Source organism: Eumetopias jubatus, unplaced genomic scaffold (assembly GCF_037043125.1).
Source record: "Eumetopias jubatus isolate StellerSeaLion01/CBP00866 unplaced genomic scaffold, mEumJub1_p1.0 scaffold_12, whole genome shotgun sequence".
NCBI classification, from domain to species: Eukaryota; Metazoa; Chordata; class Mammalia; order Carnivora; family Otariidae; genus Eumetopias; species Eumetopias jubatus.
The window spans coordinates 24831104-24850000 of record NW_028274818.1 but is presented as its reverse complement, the minus strand read 5'-3'; the positions used below and the strand labels follow the sequence as shown (position 1 = coordinate 24850000).

The 18897-nt window shown below is 45.3% G+C and overlaps 2 protein-coding genes across 5 annotated transcripts in view; one reads left to right on the top strand and one right to left on the bottom strand.

The window, feature by feature from the left end:
• RUMY1 (regulator of UNG2 and MKLN1 interacting yippee protein 1) overlaps positions 1-9466 on the bottom strand; it is a 10590-nt gene extending 1124 nt beyond the window's left edge. The window contains exons 1-3 of one of the 2 annotated variants that reach the window (XM_028120163.1): positions 8927-9466; positions 6552-6629; positions 3274-3398 (exon numbers count right to left, since the gene is read on the bottom strand). In XM_028120163.1, coding sequence (XP_027975964.1) covers positions 3274-3398; positions 6552-6629; positions 8927-9078 — 355 coding nt within the window. In that variant the 5' untranslated portion in view covers positions 9079-9466. The remainder of the gene's footprint in view (positions 1-3273; positions 3399-6551; positions 6630-8926) is intronic. The other variant, XM_028120164.2, reaches the window with a different exon arrangement.
• Positions 9467-10496: 1030 nt separating this feature from the next.
• The window catches only part of SRGAP2 (SLIT-ROBO Rho GTPase activating protein 2), a 226544-nt gene continuing 218143 nt past the window's right edge, over positions 10497-18897 (top strand). For 2 of the 3 annotated variants that reach the window (XM_028120147.2, XM_028120146.2), the window contains exons 1-2: positions 10498-10719; positions 12503-13111. In XM_028120147.2, coding sequence (XP_027975948.1) covers positions 13045-13111 — 67 coding nt within the window. In that variant the 5' untranslated portion in view covers positions 10498-10719; positions 12503-13044. Of the gene's footprint in view, positions 10720-12502; positions 13112-18897 lie in introns of all 3 variants that reach the window. The other variant, XM_028120152.2, reaches the window with a different exon arrangement.

Here is an 18897-nt window from a genome sequence, read left to right as displayed (position 1 = left end):
ATAAAATTACTTAGTGCTGATTACTATTACAACTCAGAATATGCTATATGAAACGTTATATGTTAACATTCTTATATGAAACCGTAGTGTTAACAGTAAAGAGAAAAGATATTAAAGAATATACCATAGATAAAAATTATCTGATATCATTCATCTAGGGCATAAACATTTTTTTAGGCCCTTTTAAGCAAGTGCTTGAATTCTAGAATCTTCGAACTCCAAAGGATCTCAATGGTCCATTTCCTTAAACCCTGCCCCCAGGTATATTATGCCATAATCACCCTGCACTGATAATTTTCAAATCTATTTTAATGATTTTTAAGGATGGAGATCTTGCAAGATTATTTTAGATTGAGTGTCTCTTTGGAGGGTACAGGGAAAAGGCTTGAAATAAGTCTCCTCATCTCCTCAACAAGCATGGAAGTAGCTGGTGGCTTTTTTTGTGATTAAAGAAAGCAAGGTTTTGAAGCCAGTTATGATATGAACTGCAGGTGGGTTTTAGTTTGGGGGCTATGAAGGTAGACCTTTAGGACCAGGTTGTAGCTGCCAATACAATAAACAAAACAACAATCTAAAGCTTCATAATGAAAGGACAGATTTCATACTGAAGACTCCAGTATAGTATATAGTAAAACACCATACACATGATAGAGGATCATGAGATGGTTTATTCTGGGCGTGTACTATATCCTATAACTTGAAAATACTAAATTGGGAAAAATACCATTAGTAATTGACTTCTAGGAGAGCCAATGGAGTCCAACAAGGAAAGCAAATCTCACGCTCTGCAGTTGTCAGTGTGGGCACAAGGAGGACTCAGTAAACTCTGGATACTCACTCCACACACACTGAGATAGTGGAATGAGCCAGGGTTTGGAGATTTGGTTTGAATCTAGCCACTGGTAATAGCCACTACTACCAGTACACCATGGATGTACTACCTTTACTACAAATGTGTGTAACTGCAGACAATATATATTATTTTTTGGGTGTATTTAAATTTTTTGTAGTGTGGCATCATATGTAGCTTTTCTAATTTGCTTTTTTCATCCAACATATTTTTTTTGAGACTTACCTATATCCATATGTATAGCTTTAGCCCATTTCTTTTTATTTCTGTATTCTGTTGTGTGAATTAAATATGTATACAGCAAATATATACATATATAGCAGATAGAGCACATCTCTCATTGCTTCCTAACTGCCCATTTTGCACAGGAACTCAAGGAAATATGTACAAGGAGGTGCACTGTTGCATTGCTGAAACAGTGGAAATAATCAACCCTCTTGGTTGAGATACTAGAATCCAATCAGGCAAGAAGTTAGCATCTATTTCATGCTGGGGGGTGGGTACAGATATCTCTCCTATTATTTTCTGTAATTTTTGTGTGTGTGTGTGTTTACACTGTTTATAATAAAAAATATTTCCCCTCCAAGAATGAACAGCATTCTGCTTCTGGTAATATGGCATTGATGAACTAACAGGATAATAAGGAATTACTAGGCCAAAACCTAAGGGATAGTTAGAACCCATAAAGGTAAATGAGGGCTGAAGTCAATTCGCCTTTGAGGGCATTTGCCAATCCCAGGGAATTTGAACCGAGGTTTCTCAAGCATCCTCAGGAAAGTTTCGGGAAATCAGGTCGACGTGTGAAGCCTAGCCTAGAACACAGACCTGGGGCCCTTTCAGTCTAAACATTCTAGAATTTCATAAAGCTTGTGTATTTATTCCTTTGATGCTGCTGATTCAGGTGATTCAAGGACAGTCCCAACATCATGAGAAACCCTGTTTTATACCAAGCCTCTAGAAGGTCTTACTTTAAATCACAATATTAGGGTTACAAAGGAGAAGTTTGATATTCTTGGAGTGAACACTCAGAGACATGAGTAGCTTGGCACAATTGGTTCAAAGGAGAAAAAATAAACTAAGAGATTGGATCTGACAGAAGGAGCACCTTCCTTTCTCTGTTAAGAAGGGAGGAAGGAAATCCTGTGATACATCTGTTTCTCATGGATTAGATTCAATGTGAATGGAAGAATGCGGGGCTTTTATCTTTGAAAAATTGACAAATATTAAAAAGTAAATCAAAATGGAAAAAAATCTCCACCCTGTGTTTTGAATTCTGTGAAGCAGGAAAAATAGTATCAAAGCAGAAACTTCCTTTAATGTGTCCCATGATCAACACAAATATAAAACTGGAGGCCCAAGCTAGAAGCTCATATCTCAGGGGAGCTCAGATAAGTCCTTCCTCAAAAATGGCCTTCTGAACATCCTGAAGTCTGAAATTAAGACCTGCAAATGATGGGTTGAGAGCTACAATTGAACGCCAGGTAATTTAAAAAAAAAATCAGAGTCTATAAAAACCTATGCCTAATTGGCAGGTTTGAGGACCCTGAGAACCTAGCTTACAATTCATGATCTTTAGTCTGTGAAGGCAAATCACCCTTAAGAAAAGGAATATAAGGAATATATTTTAAGTTCTGAAGAAGATTAAAACACACATCTAAAAACCTGAGAGTATTAGTGCCAACCTGGATTGTTGAGTTGTTTAAATTGTTCCCACTAAAAAAATCCCTTAAAGGTCAACCTGGTCTCTTGTGTAAATAGGTACTAGACAGAGAAGACATGTGTCCTACAACAAAACTGCATGGCTCCAGACAATATAAAATGTATCATGTAAATATCCTTTAAAGAATTGGTTGTATGTTAAATAGTTAGTACAACATACTGGTATTAAATATTTCCCTCGAATAAAATTCCATCATAATTTATTAATATAGATGTCAAAATGTCTGTTTTTATCCTGGAGCAACATCACCAAGTTCAAAGGTTACCTAGCCATCCTCCCTCCCAGCTCCTCACTGCCCCAGCCTCCCCTCCCTGCTTTCCTACACACACACACACACACACACACACACACACACACACACACACACACACGCATAATTGACCATCAAATCTAAAATCTTCCAAAATTCCCTGGAGTTATAATAGGTATCAAGGCAACAATTTAGAGCAACTAAAATATTAATTTAAAAAGACCGAGAAGAGCCACCTTTGAGGCTCTCGTATACAATGACAACAGCAGAAATGGTGATGAATTTTGGCTAGTAGTTTCCCTAACTGAATGTTTGGGATAAAAGGACTCAAGTTTCACTCTTTCAACCCAGGTAAGAGAGTTTCAGAGGGAATCCTAAAACGATCTATTGAGAGTTTCACTCAGGTATTGATAAATAAATGTTAGAGAAATTTCTGAGTCAGTTGTTTCTTACCGGTAGAGTCTAGTCTGTTAATATCATAAACTGCCTGGCTGTGAAACATCCAGAAGTGTCCATTGTTGCAGGAAAGAAGGCAGGAACAACATGGAACGATCACATGATAACCTACAATGTTCCCACTGAGACAGAAGGTAAATATAATTAGATACCACCTAATAACTGGCCATATAAGCATTTTTATGTGCTAAGGTAAATAGACCATATGAAGATAGCATTTCCTCCTAACAACCTCCATTGTAGGACCTTTGGGATAGGAGTTACTCCGGTGATGTTAAATTTGACAGGCTCCTGCCAAATGGGAAAATGGTCTTTCAGTTAAGTGAAACAATACTAACACATTCTCCATTTCTTTGCTAGTATTACTCTGTGCATTTTCCTTAAGCTAGCTTCTAAATGCCATGCCCTAGGGTTGTGATATGTTCTGTAAAGTACCCACAACTGATGTGCTGTGCAGACACAATACATGAAATCAACTCAGATCTGTGGGTAAAAAGGTTTTTGCTATGCCCAGGACTGCAGCAGGTTAGGTTCTTCTGTGTTCTAGTTCAATGCCAGCACCTAAAAACTGTTTCAACAGATGGAAGAGTAGGAAGACAGCATGAGCCCCTGTAAACCAAACACAAGCTGGCTGCTCTAATTTTAGTCCTGGTGTTTTGAAGGAATTCAGAAATAAAGCAAATCCATAGCTTCTAGAGAAAGTTGCAAAAGTTTTTACTGTCTTCAAGATTATCCATCTGATTATAAGTACCTAATTCTTCCACAGATTTTTTTTTTCCCTATGTGGTCACTATTAAATAGAGTGAATATACAGGGAATGTTTTAGCCAGTGCTTTTTCTTTTTTTTAAATGACAACACGAACTACTTATACCTTGGGTTGTAAAAATTCTTATTATAGCTTGTTTCCTCCCTGTGAGATGTGGGAGTCAGTCATTTTTGTGAGGCCCTATAAAAAAATACTGTAAAAGGTACCAGCCTACCTAAAACATGTCTTCTAATCATAATCTGCTTGAAAGGCAAACAAATGAAAGGAAGTTGTTCTTGGACTGGGACTGACAGTTATTTGTAAGACTATACTGCAAGAGTAAATTCTATGGCTTTAATCATCATCTATATTCATTCACTCATTCAGCTCATGTTTATTGAGCATCTACTATGGGCCAGGTACTGTTCTAGGTGCTGAGAATCCAACAGTAGACAAAGTCCTTGTTCTCATGGAAATAACATTCTAGTAGGGACACATAAGATCATTTTGATCCCCTGTTAAAACCCCTTCAGGGGCTTCCCATTGGCCAAAAATCAAAACAAAAAAACCCCTTCATACCAAGGTCTAGATCTGTGCTATCCAAAATGTGGCTATTGAGCACTTGAAGTTTGGCTAGACTGAACTGAAGTGTGTGTAAATAGAAAACACACAAGATTTCAAAGACTAAGAATAAAAAATAAAATGTAAAATATTGTGTTAATAGTTTTTTATGTTGGTTACATGTTGGAACAATATTTTGGTTATACTGGGTTAAATAAAATATACAACTTAAATTAATTTCACTTGTTTCTTTTTTACTTTTTAAAATGTGGTTATTAGAAGATTTTATTTATTCATTTATTATTTTTTAAAGAAGATTTTAAATTACATATGCAGCTTGTAGATTTCTATTGGGCAACGGTTCTGACTATATCTCTAACCTACTCATACAATTCTCTCTTGATGTTCACAATGTCTCAGCCAGGCTGGCCATCATCTTCTTATTCCTTGAACATGTCAAGCTTCTTCTTGCCTTGGGTTCTCTGCACTTGCTCTTCCGTCTGCCTAGAACATTTTCCCTTGGGGTCCTTCTCATCCTTTTGGATTCAATTTCAATGTTACCTTCTCATGAGAAGGCTTCCCTGAGCATGCTACCTCAAAGAGCTTTTATCTGCTCTCCCAAACTATATTATTCTCTATCATTTATTATTATTATTTCCTTTGGAGCACTTTCCATCCTATTAAATATCTTCTTCTTCTTTTTTTTTTTTTTAAGAAGGCTCCACGCCCAATGCAGGGCTTGAACTCACAACCCTGAGATCAAGAGTCACATGCTCTATTGACTAAGCCAGCCAGGCATCCCAAACTTTATCTATTTAAAGTAGGCTCCACACCCAACATGGGGCTTGAACTCACAACCCCGAGACCTAGAGTCCTGTGCTCCATTGACTGAGCCAACTGGCAGTCCCCCACACCCTATTCAATATCTTATTTATTTAAATATCTTACTGATGGGGTGCCTGGGTGGCTCAGTCGTTAAGCATCTGCCTTCGGCTCAGGTCATGATCCCAGGGTCCTGGGATCAAGCCCTGCATCAGGCTCCCTGCTCAGGGGAGCCTGCTTCTCCCTCTTCCACTCCCCCTGCTTGTGTTCCCTCTCCTGCTGTGTCTCTCTCTGTCAAATAAATAAATAGAATCTTTAAAAAAAATAAATATCTTACTGATTGCCTTCCCACTAGAATATAATGTCTAAAAGCCAATGACTTTGTCTTACTTATTGCTATATTTCTAGCCCCCATATCAATGACTAGCACATAGTAGAACTTCAATATACAGTTTGAATGAATGAAAGAATGAATTTAAATCGTCATTAGCACAAAAGAGTTTGAATATTAGGATTATAATTTATAACCCAAACCCCATTTAAGTGTAAAAAAAAAATCTCAGCTTTCTTCTCTCTAAAATGGGACTAATAATACTCAAGCCTGCCCACCTCTTAAAAGATAATAGTAATAGTTTTCATCTGTGTCATAATTTGTAATCTATTAAGCCTTTTAACATTCATAACACTCTATAAACACAAAAGATAATTAAATTTCTATCTTCTTAAGTTGGAAGATAGTTTGTGTTTTCTTAAGATATAAATTAGACAAGGAAACAGAGGTTCAGGGGTTCAGAGGTTTAAGGAGTTTACTTGAGATCACATTGAGAGTAAGAGTAGGGCCAGGGTTCAAACCTGATTTTTTATGATCATAACTCTATGGGTTTTTTTCCCTCCTAAACTATGTTGCCTTTTTCTGAAAATGAAAGCAGATATTTGTCAATGCACTTTGAAAAATTGTAAAATCATATACAAATGTGCCACAAGACCCTTTTAAAAAATTACTCTAAATAACAAATGGGTTTTCAATGGCTCATTGCATGGGTTATAACCAGTGCTCGATTCAGCCCACTGAACCTTTCTCCGTGCTGTGGTGTTAACATCCATCTTCCAAATGCAGGGCTGTCTAGAATCTTGCCAAAAAATTACCATTTTAAACATGCGATGTCCTTCAGTTTACATTTGCAGATTTCAGTGAAATAGCATCTTCCAATGAAGTCCACAGCACTGGAGAGAGAAATGTGCAGAAATAGTCAAGGTACTTTTTAAAAAAATGTTGTAAAAAGCACATATAATGTAAAATTTACTAACTTAACCATTTTGTAATTGTACGGTTCTGAAGTGTTGTGTATTCACATTGTTGTGCAATGAATCTCCAGATCATTTTCATATTGCAAAACTGAAACTCTATACCCGTTAAACAACTCCCCATTTCCCTCAGCCCTCAGCAACCACCATCTACTTTCTGTGTCTATGAATCTGATTATTTTATCCAGTACATGTAAGTGAAAGCACATAGTATTTGTCTTTTTTGTGACTGGCTGATTTCATTTAGTATAATGTTCTCAACGTCCATCCATGCTGTAGCATTCAGCAGGATAGCCTTCCTTTTTAAGGCTGAATAATATTATATTATATGCATATACCACATTTTGTTTATGCATTCATCTGTTGATGAACAATCTACATTTGTGTTGTTTCCATCTCTTGGTTATTGTGAATTATACTGCTGAGAACATGTATGTGCAAATATATCCTTTAAATCCTGCATTGAATTCTTTTGGATATATATAACTAAATATAAACACACACTCCGATATATACACACACCCAGAACTGGGATTCCTGGATCATATGGTAATTCTATTTTCAATTTCTTAGGAACTTCCATGCTATTTTCTATAGCAGCAGAACCATTCTATGTTCCGACCAATAATGCACAAGGGTTCCAGTTTTTTCATATCCTTGCCATTAAGTGTACTTCTGGTTGTGATTTAGCATGAATTTTGTAGGCCCAAAGAGCTGAAAGAGACTCTAAAGTAGAACAATAATATATTTTGTAAGAGTCAGTTAATACTTGTGAGCTTACCATTAATGCGACAAAACATCCATTTAAAAAATCTTATGTGTTCATTAATTCATACACATTTTAGCACATTAATGCATCACTGTCATAACCCCTTCAAGGAAGAATAGACAATAGGAAAAAACCTGGTTCTATTCTAGACTCTGGTCTAACCTCTAACAATTCACCTATCTGAGCCCTCATCTTATTGTTTATTACATCTATTGCAAAGGTGAATGGGTTAATATTTTAAATTTGTGTGCATGTGTGCATCTGCGTGGATGCGCTACTAAAAAGAGAAAGCCCTAGACAACAAATCATAGAACCTGTGCAATAGTAGGTTCTAGATTTATTGTCTAGGGCTTTTTCTTTTTGCAACACACACACACAACACACACACACACACGTACTCAAAATAATAACCCAAATATCTTTGCAGTAAGTGAGAGCTGTTGGCTTTGCCATTAGGCGTGACTACACTTAAACCACTTCAGAAAAGATTTCAAGAAAAGGAAGAGTTCACAGTTTGGAGTAGATTTTTAAAATGTTCAAGTTTCTATCATCGCAAAGTTCATTTTAAAGTGTTATGATTATTGGCCTGCTTCCTCTGGCTCTGTGTCCAAAGACTAGCTGTTCACCCATATTTTATCTCTTTCACTTTAATGATAAAGACCCAAATTTTGAAAATTAGGTAAGGGCATATATATGCTGACTATGGAAAGAGAAAGTACCTTTTAGAGCCAGAAAAGGTATATTTGAGTGAAATAAAATGGCTATTCTTCCAAATTGGTAGAAAATCCTTAAGGATTCTACCTACAAAAGTGGGTAGCGTCTGAAAACAGAATTTAAGAGGATTTAATTATGCAAACAAATGCATGGTATCTGAAATAGTGGACAAGGATTGTTTCAGAGCTAAGTCTCCATTTCATCGCATACATCTATTTCTTGCTCATTAGGAGAGAGATTTTTGAGAAAAGAACACTAACTTACATGGACAATGGATCTGATTCACCCTGCCAATTGCAAATAATGGCAGAAAATTATGAATATTTTTTGGCCTAAAACTTCATGGATAAAAATGAAAAATTTAGTGACCTCTTTTCTCTAACAACACAGAAAATCTTGCCTGACTTTACCTATAGTCTAGGGTCTAGGTCATGGACTTGATCCAGTGAGATGGTTGGGCAGGGCACAGCGCCAGGGATTCAACTTCAGGGATGCGGTCACATGACTATAACTGAACTAGAAGCATTACAGCAGGACTGACCACTCTGGCTAAACCACAGACTTTGTCCAGACAGTCTGCCCACTTTAGTTATACTCCAAGGGGATCATCAGACTGTTGGGAGTGGCTGGAACACCAAAATGATAACCTCCTTGTTGACTCCCAGAGGTCCAAAGCATACACTTTTCCCATTTAGTTAAAGGCTACTGGTTGCCCGCCACTAGCATGACTTACTTGGTAGGAGGGATGTCTGTAGAGAAAAGGTCTATTTCAGTATCAGCCAGCAAAACAGCCTTCATTCCCCTAGAGCTGAGCACTTGTTTACAGAATTTGCAACACAGGATGGACACGCACCGGTCCTTGAAACTACAAGTGCTGGTAGACATGGCGTCCCGGGAAGGATGCGGTGTGGGATTTTGAAAGAGGAGACAAGAGCAGTCCCTTTCCTAGTTTGATTCCCCCAGGTTAAAAATCAAATTGCGAGGTCTAGAGCTTTTCTCAGCTCTAAACTTTAGGGAAGGAAATGAGTTCTTTTCTGTTTTCCCGTGGGAGGGTGAAAGTAATATTTATTGAGGAGGAGCAGGGCGAAGCAGCATATGTGGCTTTCCTTTTAACTTTCGGGGAAGGGAGTGGGGTTTGAAGTTGGGGGGCGGCGAGCTGCAAGGGGCCTGGGGAACTTCCCTACGGTAGGCTCCCCAGCCTCGCGTCTAAAAGGCTCCTCTACTCTTCAGCCCCCGCGCCTTTAGCAATTCCCTAAACTTTCTCCAGCAGTGTCTTTCCTTGAAAGCTCCTCTCCTAAGCCCCTCCCTCCGAGCTCTCCAATTCCTCCCCCCTCCTCCCCCGGATCACCGGCCAAGCGTCCCTACCCACGCCTCGTCTTTGGAAATCTTTCTCCTCTTCCCAGGGTCCAGAAATCCCCTTGGTTTTTCCCACCCGGACGAACCCCGGTTCTCTTCAGTCCTCCCGGGACCCTCCCCCGCTCTGCTCGCTCGCGAGCCCCCGCTTCACTTCTCTCCTGGCAGCCCCCAGCCCTCTGCGTCCTGGCTGGTTCTCGCGCCGTTTCTCTCGGTTCCCCGTCCCTCAGCTCTCCCTCGTGCCCCCCGCCGTCCCCTTAGGTCTCCCTCCGAGCGGCCGCTCCGGAGCGCGCGGTGGGGTTGGTAGGACGGGGCAGAGATCGCTTTTGGGGCTCAGTCGGCGCTGGGGCTCTGTCACCGAACGCGTCGTTTTTTGCTCCCTCTTCCGCTCTCTCTGCCTTTCCAACCGGCTGTCAGTTTGAATTGCCGGCGCCGCGCACCGATTGGGAGAACTAGAGTTCGCCTGCGTCCCGCATTGGAAGGCTCCGGAGCCTTCCCCTGCTGAGACCTTAGTGGCTTGGAGACCCTACGCCCCGCCTCAGTAACGGTGCTGTGATCAGCTCAGCTTTATGGTTGGTCGAGCTTGGCTCCGCCTCCGCCCTCATTGGTCGGCCCCGGGAGTTTTGGGCATATCCTACTTCGGCCCCAGTGAAAGAGTCAAGGCACGCCCTTCGCGGTTCTTATTGGAAGACTTTCTACAGTCCCGAGGTCTCTACTCTCTATTGGCTAAAATACTCCGCAACGCCCCTCCTCTCTACCCCGGTCCAATTGGTCGTGCTTTCCCTCAAGAGTTTGTGTTTGGCTGTTGGTTCCATTTTAACCCCGCCCATTAATTCTACTTTAGGGCTCGGCAACCCTGGGAGGAGCTTACTCTGTGACCACGCCTCGGTGGTGCTAGTCACACCTCCGAGTTTCGCTAGCTCCTCCTTCTCATTCCTGGCCTCTCGGGATCAGCTATTCCTATTGGCTACAGGCCCCATCGGTCGATAGAAAACGGGCGGTGATTGGTAAGGGGGTGGGCTCTGCTTCCCGGCGGGGTCCTGCGGAGTTGGCGGAGGCTCCTCAGGGGACTAGGGGACCGATCTGCGTAGAAGCGTGTGGCGGGGAAGAGGGGAGGAGATCTCAGAGTGGGAAGCGGAGCCGGGGGCCCGAGACCCGTCGCGTCAGAGCCAGGTAAAGGCTCCTTCCCTCTCCCCTTTCCTCTTCTCGGCCGCCGGGCTGGAGCCCTGACTGAAAAAAGCCCGGCAGGGGCGGGAAGGAGAGGGCGCGGATGCTGCTGGCGGCATCGCGTAGCGGTGCCGCCCGGAATCCCTCAGACCCCCTCCCCCCCGACCCTCTCCAAATCTTATAGTACAGCCCATAATACTTCTCAGGACTGCATCTCTCTCTGCCCTTCACCGCACAGCCTGGGACTCTGCCCTGGGACTCTGCCGCCGCGAAGCCCGCACCCAGCCCCCTCCCCAAGTCCTCTGCACACAGGCAGCCTTGCGTCCACTTTTGGGCAACCGTCGCTGGCATCACCCGTAACCATCGGCTACCTTCTGCCCCTATCTCCAAGCCCTGGCAGACAGCCGGGTTACAGCCCAGGACCCAGAAGGGTAGTTGTTCCGCACTGCTTCCGGGGCTCTTGCCCTGTCCCAGCCCGCGGCCCGCCTGGAATGGCTCCTTTTACGCACCCCGGTTCCCAGACCGGTAGCGGGTCCCCCAAGTTGCTAACATCCTTACGTTTCATGTAACATCGTGGCCCACGGTAGTCTCCTCACCCCCTCCACCCCGTACCCTCTCTCCACCTCCCAAGCGTGTGCTGAGGCTCCAGTTAACTCCGGCTCCCGTGCAGCCTCTGGACCCCACCTCACACCCCCCTCCCCGCTTCCTGCCCGCCTGAACCACCACGCCGCCTGGGCTCCCTCTTCCTCCGGGCGCGGGAAGTGGGAGACACCGGCGGGAGCCCCCCCCTCGCCCCCCCCTCCGCCTCCTGACAAGGAAAGGGTAAGGGGCGACCAAGGAGGGAAGGTAGCCGCTGCGGCACGGTGGGGAACAAGACTCCCGACTCTGCGCTCCCGCTGCTTCCCTCCCGCCTCCCGGGCCTGGGCCGGGGCGGGATTTCCTCCGGCACCTCCTGGTGCGAGGAGTCGGGACTGCGACCCTTCCGACCCCCCCCCTCCTCCCCCAACCTGGGTCTGGGTGCGGTATCAGGGATCTCTGGGCAATGGTGACAAAAAATATCGGGGGTGGCATTTGAGAGTCACTCTCGTTCCTGGCTTGGGGGAGGCGGTGGCTGCCTTCCGTCCCCCGCCCCCGGGTTTTCCCGACTCCGACCCTAGCTTCTAACCCGTTTCCTGCTTCTGTCGACCACATTGTTTTCCTGGATGTGCCCCGTGCAGAGCAGGCTTTTTCCTGCAGGTCTCCCCCCCCCCCCCCCCCCCGCCGACCCCGCCGAAACATTTTGCTGCCAAGAGAAGCTAGTAACCAAAAACAAAACAACTGGGAGGAGGGGCGGGAGGGGAAGAAAAGTTGTGCCCGGGTGGCTTGTCCCTCCCTGGCTTTGATCCTTTTTGATGTCCAGGGAGTTGCCCCGGCCGGGGGTCAGGGGCCGCGTCGGAGCCACTGCCGAGAGTGCTGCCTTCGGCTGGCGGCTGCCCAGCGCTGGCGGGGCTCGGAGGCCGCCGAGGTGCCGCAGTCCCCGCCCGGAGCCCCGCGTTCCCGCCGCAGTCCCCACCCGAAGCCCGCGCAGGCGGCTGCTCCGAAGTGTTTTCTTCCAGCCTTAAAACAACCCGGAGGGAGCTTCCTTCCTCCGCACCTCGCCGCGCCGGGCTCTGTGGGCCGGCCGGGCGGTGTTTGGCCGAGATGAATGGGCCCAGGCCGGGCTTGGAACGACGTCCCCTACCCCACCCCCGCCGCGATTAGGATCTGCGCTGGGACTGATCGCCCCCTCCCCTTTTCCCTGCATTTACAGGCAAGTGAACCGGAGCAAACGACTTCCGATCCAGTCTGCGCTGCTGCGGCTCCCGTTTGGGATTTGATTTGCAGCATCTTCGAGCCTGTGCAACAAAAAACCGCGAAGCACGCCCAGCCCTCCCCGGCACCCTTTTACGCACCCACTCCCTCCCGGGGACACAGCTGGGCGCGTCCACACCCCCGCACCCCCCACACCATGTTGTGCGGAAGGACTTCCACTCCCTGCCTCTGTCGTTGATGTCAGACCCCAGGCCAGCCTCCGGGCGCTGCAGTTCTCCCGGCTAATGCTGAGGCTGCGGCTCCGGCTCTAGCACAGGAACCAGCCGCCGCCGCGCCCGGCCCCAGCGCCCACCGTCTGCATGTGCCCGCCGTAGCCTTCTGCCCAGCCCGCAACCCGCGCTCCCCGGAGCGCTGGAGACCACCGCGGGGGGCCCCTTCTGCTCTTGGGAGAAGCAGTCTTGGAGGTATTGATTTCGGTGGTTGGATTTTTCCCGTGGATCTATCAATTCACAATTTGAATTTGGAAGAAAGAAGGAAAACATGACGTCTCCGGCCAAATTCAAAAAGGATAAGGAGATCATAGCAGAGTACGATACTCAGGTCAAAGGTAAGGGCTTTGAAAAATAGCATAATGCATATGCTCTGTGGACCATTGAGGCATGTATTTCCACCCTGATTTGCAGGATGTTCATTTCTTTGGGTGGAGCAGGTGGGGGCAGGCTGAGCCCAGGGGTGGTTTCATAGGTGGGTTTGAGCCTCCGAGGGATGGGCTGTGCCAGGGGCCACCGGCTCTGGAAAGGAATTTTCAGAGTGGGCTTTAGGTTTGTTCTGTAGGGCTGGCCCTGATTTTGGCAGCCCTCTCCCCCGAGGCTAGATAGGATGGGGGGAGGGGCGGGAGGTTCTTGGAGAGAGAAAGGCGGCAATTTGCCTCTGGGTGTCTGGGTCAGGTTTCCTTGAAGGACAACTGAAATCTGACAGGTGTTTGGGAATTTATTTCTGAGATTGAAGAGGAGTCCAGGTAGGGAAAGGCAGCCTTGAGAAGGTATACCATTTGGGGAGCCCTGGGAGAGGTGGGCGTTTTTCCTGAGGCACTATATCAAAAGGTGACATTTGCTATGGCATCGGACACAGAAAGTCTGTGGCCACCTTGGGTGCACCTTGTACCTACCAGGTCTCTGGTTGCCTTGCATTCAATCAGAGATCAGGGAACCAAAAGAATTAAGATCATTTCACACCCTGTCTCCGCCCTCACCTAAACGTGAATGGAGTTGGGATGTTAGGGTTGCTGGGTGGTGCTGATTCTGGAGAATGGGAAGACATAATTGTTTAACCCTTCTGTGTTGTCACCCTCTGCTCCAGAAGCCTTGCTTTTAAAGGCCCAGTTCCGTCTGCAAAAATGTGAAGGGTAAAGCAAAATGTGGCTAAAGAAACCAGCTGACCTGTCTGCACATTTAGTTGACTACCTGACTTGGTGCATGAATCAGAGCCCATTCCCAGACAACCTTTTTTAACCAGTCATTCCCATAGGAGGGTTCCCGCCTGTTAAAGAGCCCCAGGATGTGTTTGTGCAAGGCACCGTCCCTTCCTGGGCAGCCACTGGGAAGAGCCATGTGCTTTAGCCCATTGAGACTTAAGCTGGGGAGTGGGAGAGGTGGGTGGCCTTGAATGTTACACCACATGGTTGGAGCTCTGGGTTTTCCTTTGTTTCAGAGTACAGAGGGAGGGGCCCCTCCTTCTTTCCCTGCACCAATGCAAGGAGACCTTTTCCTATCATAGAGGACTTGGGAAGGGCCATGTCTCCCTTCTAATGATCGCCCGGGGTGGGGATAGTGTAGAGCTTGAAATGGGCAGCTGCCTTATCTCTTGGAAGGTTGGAATGCAGTTTGAAGTCCCCATTTTGCCTGTAGGATCTTTTTAATGTCATCAGCTTGGTCAATGCTAGAGGTGCCCTGAGGGACCTTTTCTCCACTTGGCTGCAAATATTGGTGGGTTTATTACAGAGATGGGGGAGTTGATTGATTGATAGCTTCAGTTGAACAGGGATTGGGAGAGGTGTGGTTGTGAGTTATAATTGAGGTCTTGGCCTCTTGTCACTGTTCATAATCTGGGCCTGTTTTTGTAAACAATCGGCCACTGGCCTGTGTCCTGTCCAGATGCACTGTGTTCTGCTCCTGGAATCTCCCTTGCCATTTTAACCAGATATGTCACCCTGTTTTTTTACATATCCTATTCTTAACTGTTGCCATAGGGAGTGTTAATAACTTTGACTTTCCCAGATTTCTCTCCAGAAGCACATCATTTGACTAAGGTGCAAAGTGATTTTACATGTTTATTTTTTGGAAGGTTCAGGGCTGATAGGTGTTAATAGAACCCTGTCTGCTGATTCCTGTTGGTGAAAGATTTCTCACGAGTGTCTCAGAATTGAACACTTGTGTATTTACAAACATTGCTCATTGAGATGATGTAATGCAGTTGGCTATTTGGGGTTTCTCTTCAGTCTTGCCGCAAGCAGGGGACTGTTTTGCTTTGCTCTGATATTTTCACTGACAGTCTTCAGGATCATAGAATTTTATAGGTGGCCGAGCATGATGTCTTCCTCAGAGAAGGTGCCTGATAAAAAACTGATTTAAATGATTTAGTCCCTCATTTTATAGTGGAGGAGAGTACAGAGAAATTAAGAGGCTTGTCCAAGGTCACACAACTAGGTGGTGGTAGTTGGAATGAGAAGGAGGTTACCGACTTCCAATTCTCTGCTTTATTCTTTTCCTACTTACCATGAAACATCATCTGACCAGAATAGGAAACAAGAAATCCGTAAGAAGCCCAAATCTGTCAATGAATAATAGCAGTAGTAATAATAGTAAGGGGTGACAGTTTGGGTGCTCATGATGTTCCAGCCTGTCCCAAGTGCTTTATATGAGTTGTCTTGTTTAATTCTCACATCAACCAGGAAGGTAGATATTATTTTACCCCGCATTCACTGCATGAAGAAACAGGCTTAGAGAGGGTGAGAAGCCTTCCCAAGGTCACACAGCCAAGCCCGGGCAGCTCGACTCCATTCCCTTATTCGTCAGCCCTTTATTTAGTGCCTTCTGTGTGTTCTAGGGGCTGGCGACAGAGCAGTGGACAAGACAAAGACCCCTCTCTTACAGAGCTTATGTTCTAGAACCCAGGTTCTTCGTGGAAGAGCATCGAGATTGGAGACAAAGGACCCGGGTTCTAGGTTGGCTCTGCTCCCCCGCTAGGTAGAAGCTGTCGGTCAGAATTCCGAGTTTCAGGTCTTTATGTGTTACATGGGACTGGTACTGCTGCTGGTCCTCTCTCACAGATGCCAAGATAAAAAGAAAAACTGCCCTTTTGGTCTGGTGGTGAAGAGCACAGGTTTTTGAGTTGAAGGGACCCAGCTTTCAAATCTCAGTTCAGTCACTTGCTCACCTTGCCCCTTGGGCAAATTCCGTGACTTATCCGAGCCTTAGTTTCCTAGCTGGAAAATAGGCAAAATACTGTGCATTTCCTGAGCGGTTGTGAGGAGTCAGAGCATATATGAAAATCATTTGGTGTGGTATGTGTGCTCACATACCGTAGTGCAGTCTGCGCCCCTCTTAGTGGGCCTGGCTTCCTGCAGCGTTGGGCTAACCATAAGGCCACACTGCCCATTCACCCCCAAGGCACCAGCTGTTTCACGATGGGGCACAAGTCTGGGAATGAAACTTGAGTTCTAGTTTCGGTTCCTCCAGTAGTGGTGAAAGGTATCTTAAACCCTGTAGACCTCAGTTTCCCTTTCTGTAAAATGAACAGGTAAACTGTCTAATTGTTGGCAGCTGTTTTGTATTCTCTGACCAGCGTCGTGGGTTTTGCCTTTTTCGGTCAGAGATGGTTTGAATCCAGTGGACTCGAAATGGACTCTGCGGTATCGTGTCTAACCTGTGGCTTTTGCCTCCCTTGATGCCACCTGCTTGCATGTGCCCGGAAGGGCTTCTGAGGCCCCAGCCCCAGCCCTCCCCCAGCGTGCGTTTATGAGGGGCGTGCCTCCTTAGTCCGCCTGCCCTGTAGCCGCCTTCTTCAAAACCATCATTGTTTCTGGTTTGTGGGTGTTCAGATTCCTTTGAAAGTTCATGCCTCTCAATGTCTGACTCGAAAGCAATAATATTCTTAATGCTTTTACATGGCTCTTTCCAATTAATGAAACGCTTTCATATACATGAATCTCTGGAAAGTCTTGCCAGCCCTGGTCAGGTTCATGGTCATAACCTGAGGCCTTTTGGCTGGTTGCCTGTGAGCTTCTTTCAAGACTGGAGCAGCACAAGGTGGTGGAGTGCAAGGCCTGGTTACTGGAGGTGATAATCTGGGTGGCTTCGCATCACTGCATAGTTTCCTGGCTAGCTGTCGCCCTCTCCTTACTCAGGACCCCCTTTCCTTTACCCTCGCCATACCTTGAGTTTTTCTAGTGCCCCAGAAAGCTTGAGATTGACAGTTAATGCAAATATTCCAGGAGGAATCCTCTGAAACAGAGTGGCACTGTGCTGGGCAGTCAAATTTTCTTTCTTGAGAACATTGGGGGTCTTGTCCTTTTTTTTTTTTTTTTTTTTTAAATGTCTTAGAAGGGCGGTATGTGTGCAGCACAGAGCTGAGAAGTGAAATTCTGTAATTTCCATCTGGAGCATTTTGATAGAAAAGCCTCAGGCCTTTGCCTGGAACAGTTTAACCCTTTAGGACCCTTTTCGAGCAGGAGATGAAATTTAAAACTCCACACATATTGTGTGTGCACACACACTTGGGGATGTGGATTGCTGGTATTTAAACAAGCTTGTTCCCCTGGGAGGTCTGAGCGGTTCTTCACTCATGCCAACAAAGGTCTTCTCCGAAGCTTCTTTCCTCCCAGCCCCCACTCCCCAAGGGAGCTTTAAATATAATCAGTTTGTGAAAAGCTGCAGTAAAACATCTCCTTGGAATCCCCAAGCAGATGCTATCATCTTCCTGCCAGATGATTGAAGGCGTCTCTTCCCTTGCTCAGGGAAAATAGGACTCTGCAGTCAGCTGAACTCCTGGAAGGAAAGGAAGCTCTGGGAAAAATGGAGCACTCTGGATGTCAGGGTTGGAAGACCAGGAGGAAGGTGGTGGGCAAGGAGCTGGGGATGCCGTGTGCTGTGCAAAGCAGCAGTGGCGAGACCGTGTTTGTGAAGAGCCCTCTTGCAATTTCAGGCATCCTCTTAGGGCACGGGAACAGAAATATCTTCGGAGAAGCCCATCTGGTGGTTATGACCACATCGTCATGCACTGCCCAGGTTGGAAGCCAGGACGAGGCCCAATCATTTCTCTGCTGTGAAGTTTAGAGTCAGACCCGGCCCTGATCCGTAGGGTCCACACCCTTTTCAATCAGCAGGTGCCCAGCTCCTGACTCATATGTTCCCATTGTTCACTCCCGATAAACATGGGCTGCCAGTGGTACCTGTGGAGCCCTTCTTCCGGAAGAGACGTTTTCTTCATGGGAATTGTGCCTACCTTCCACCCCAGGCCTCCGAGGGCTTTGTTAGGAAAGTATTAGGTCATGTGGCAGGGGAAAAAGAAGTCAATATGTAGATCTCTGCTAGTAGTAAAATGCAAGGGAACAGTTTTAATTTGGTGTCAGCTACAGAATTGGCCTTTTAGGGAATCTGGGAAAGTCACCTCAGAAATTGTTTGATTGAAATATCAACGAGAGCACTTAAACATTTTTAAGAATTACAAAATAACACCTTTACTGATTTTACAGTAATGCGTAGGAACTTTTGTCTCTTTCATGGTGGGAAAATACAGCGTGAAATTCACTCTCTGAACCATGCTTCAGTGGACAGTTCAGGGGGGTTAGAACATGCCCACTGTGCAGACGAGCACTACCATCCATCTCCAGAACTCTGCATCTTGTCAAGTTGAACTCTGTCCCTATTAAACAATTCCCGTTTGCCCCAACCCTGTATCTTGGACTGCTCTAGGTACCCCATATAAGTAGTATCATGCTGTATTTGTCCTTTTGTGATTGGCTTATTTCACTCAGCGTTAAGTCTTCAAGTCTCCTCCATATGGTAGCATTTGTCAGAACTTTACTTACTTTTTAAAAGCTATTGTATGTGCGTACCACATTTTGTTATCCATTCATCTTTCCATGGACGCTTGGGTGGTGTCTACCTTTTAGCTGTTGCAAATACTGCTGCTACAGGCAAGTTTTACAAGCCTGTGTATGCATTTCTACATAATCTTGTGTCCTGATAAATCTTTTAAGAGTTAAGATTTAAATATACGTGTTCATATGTTCATATTATGAGTATATACTTATGTTCATAATATGAACATTCTATGTGGATAACAATTTTAGACCTTTTAATAATTACATGAATTACTAAATTTTTATTGTAT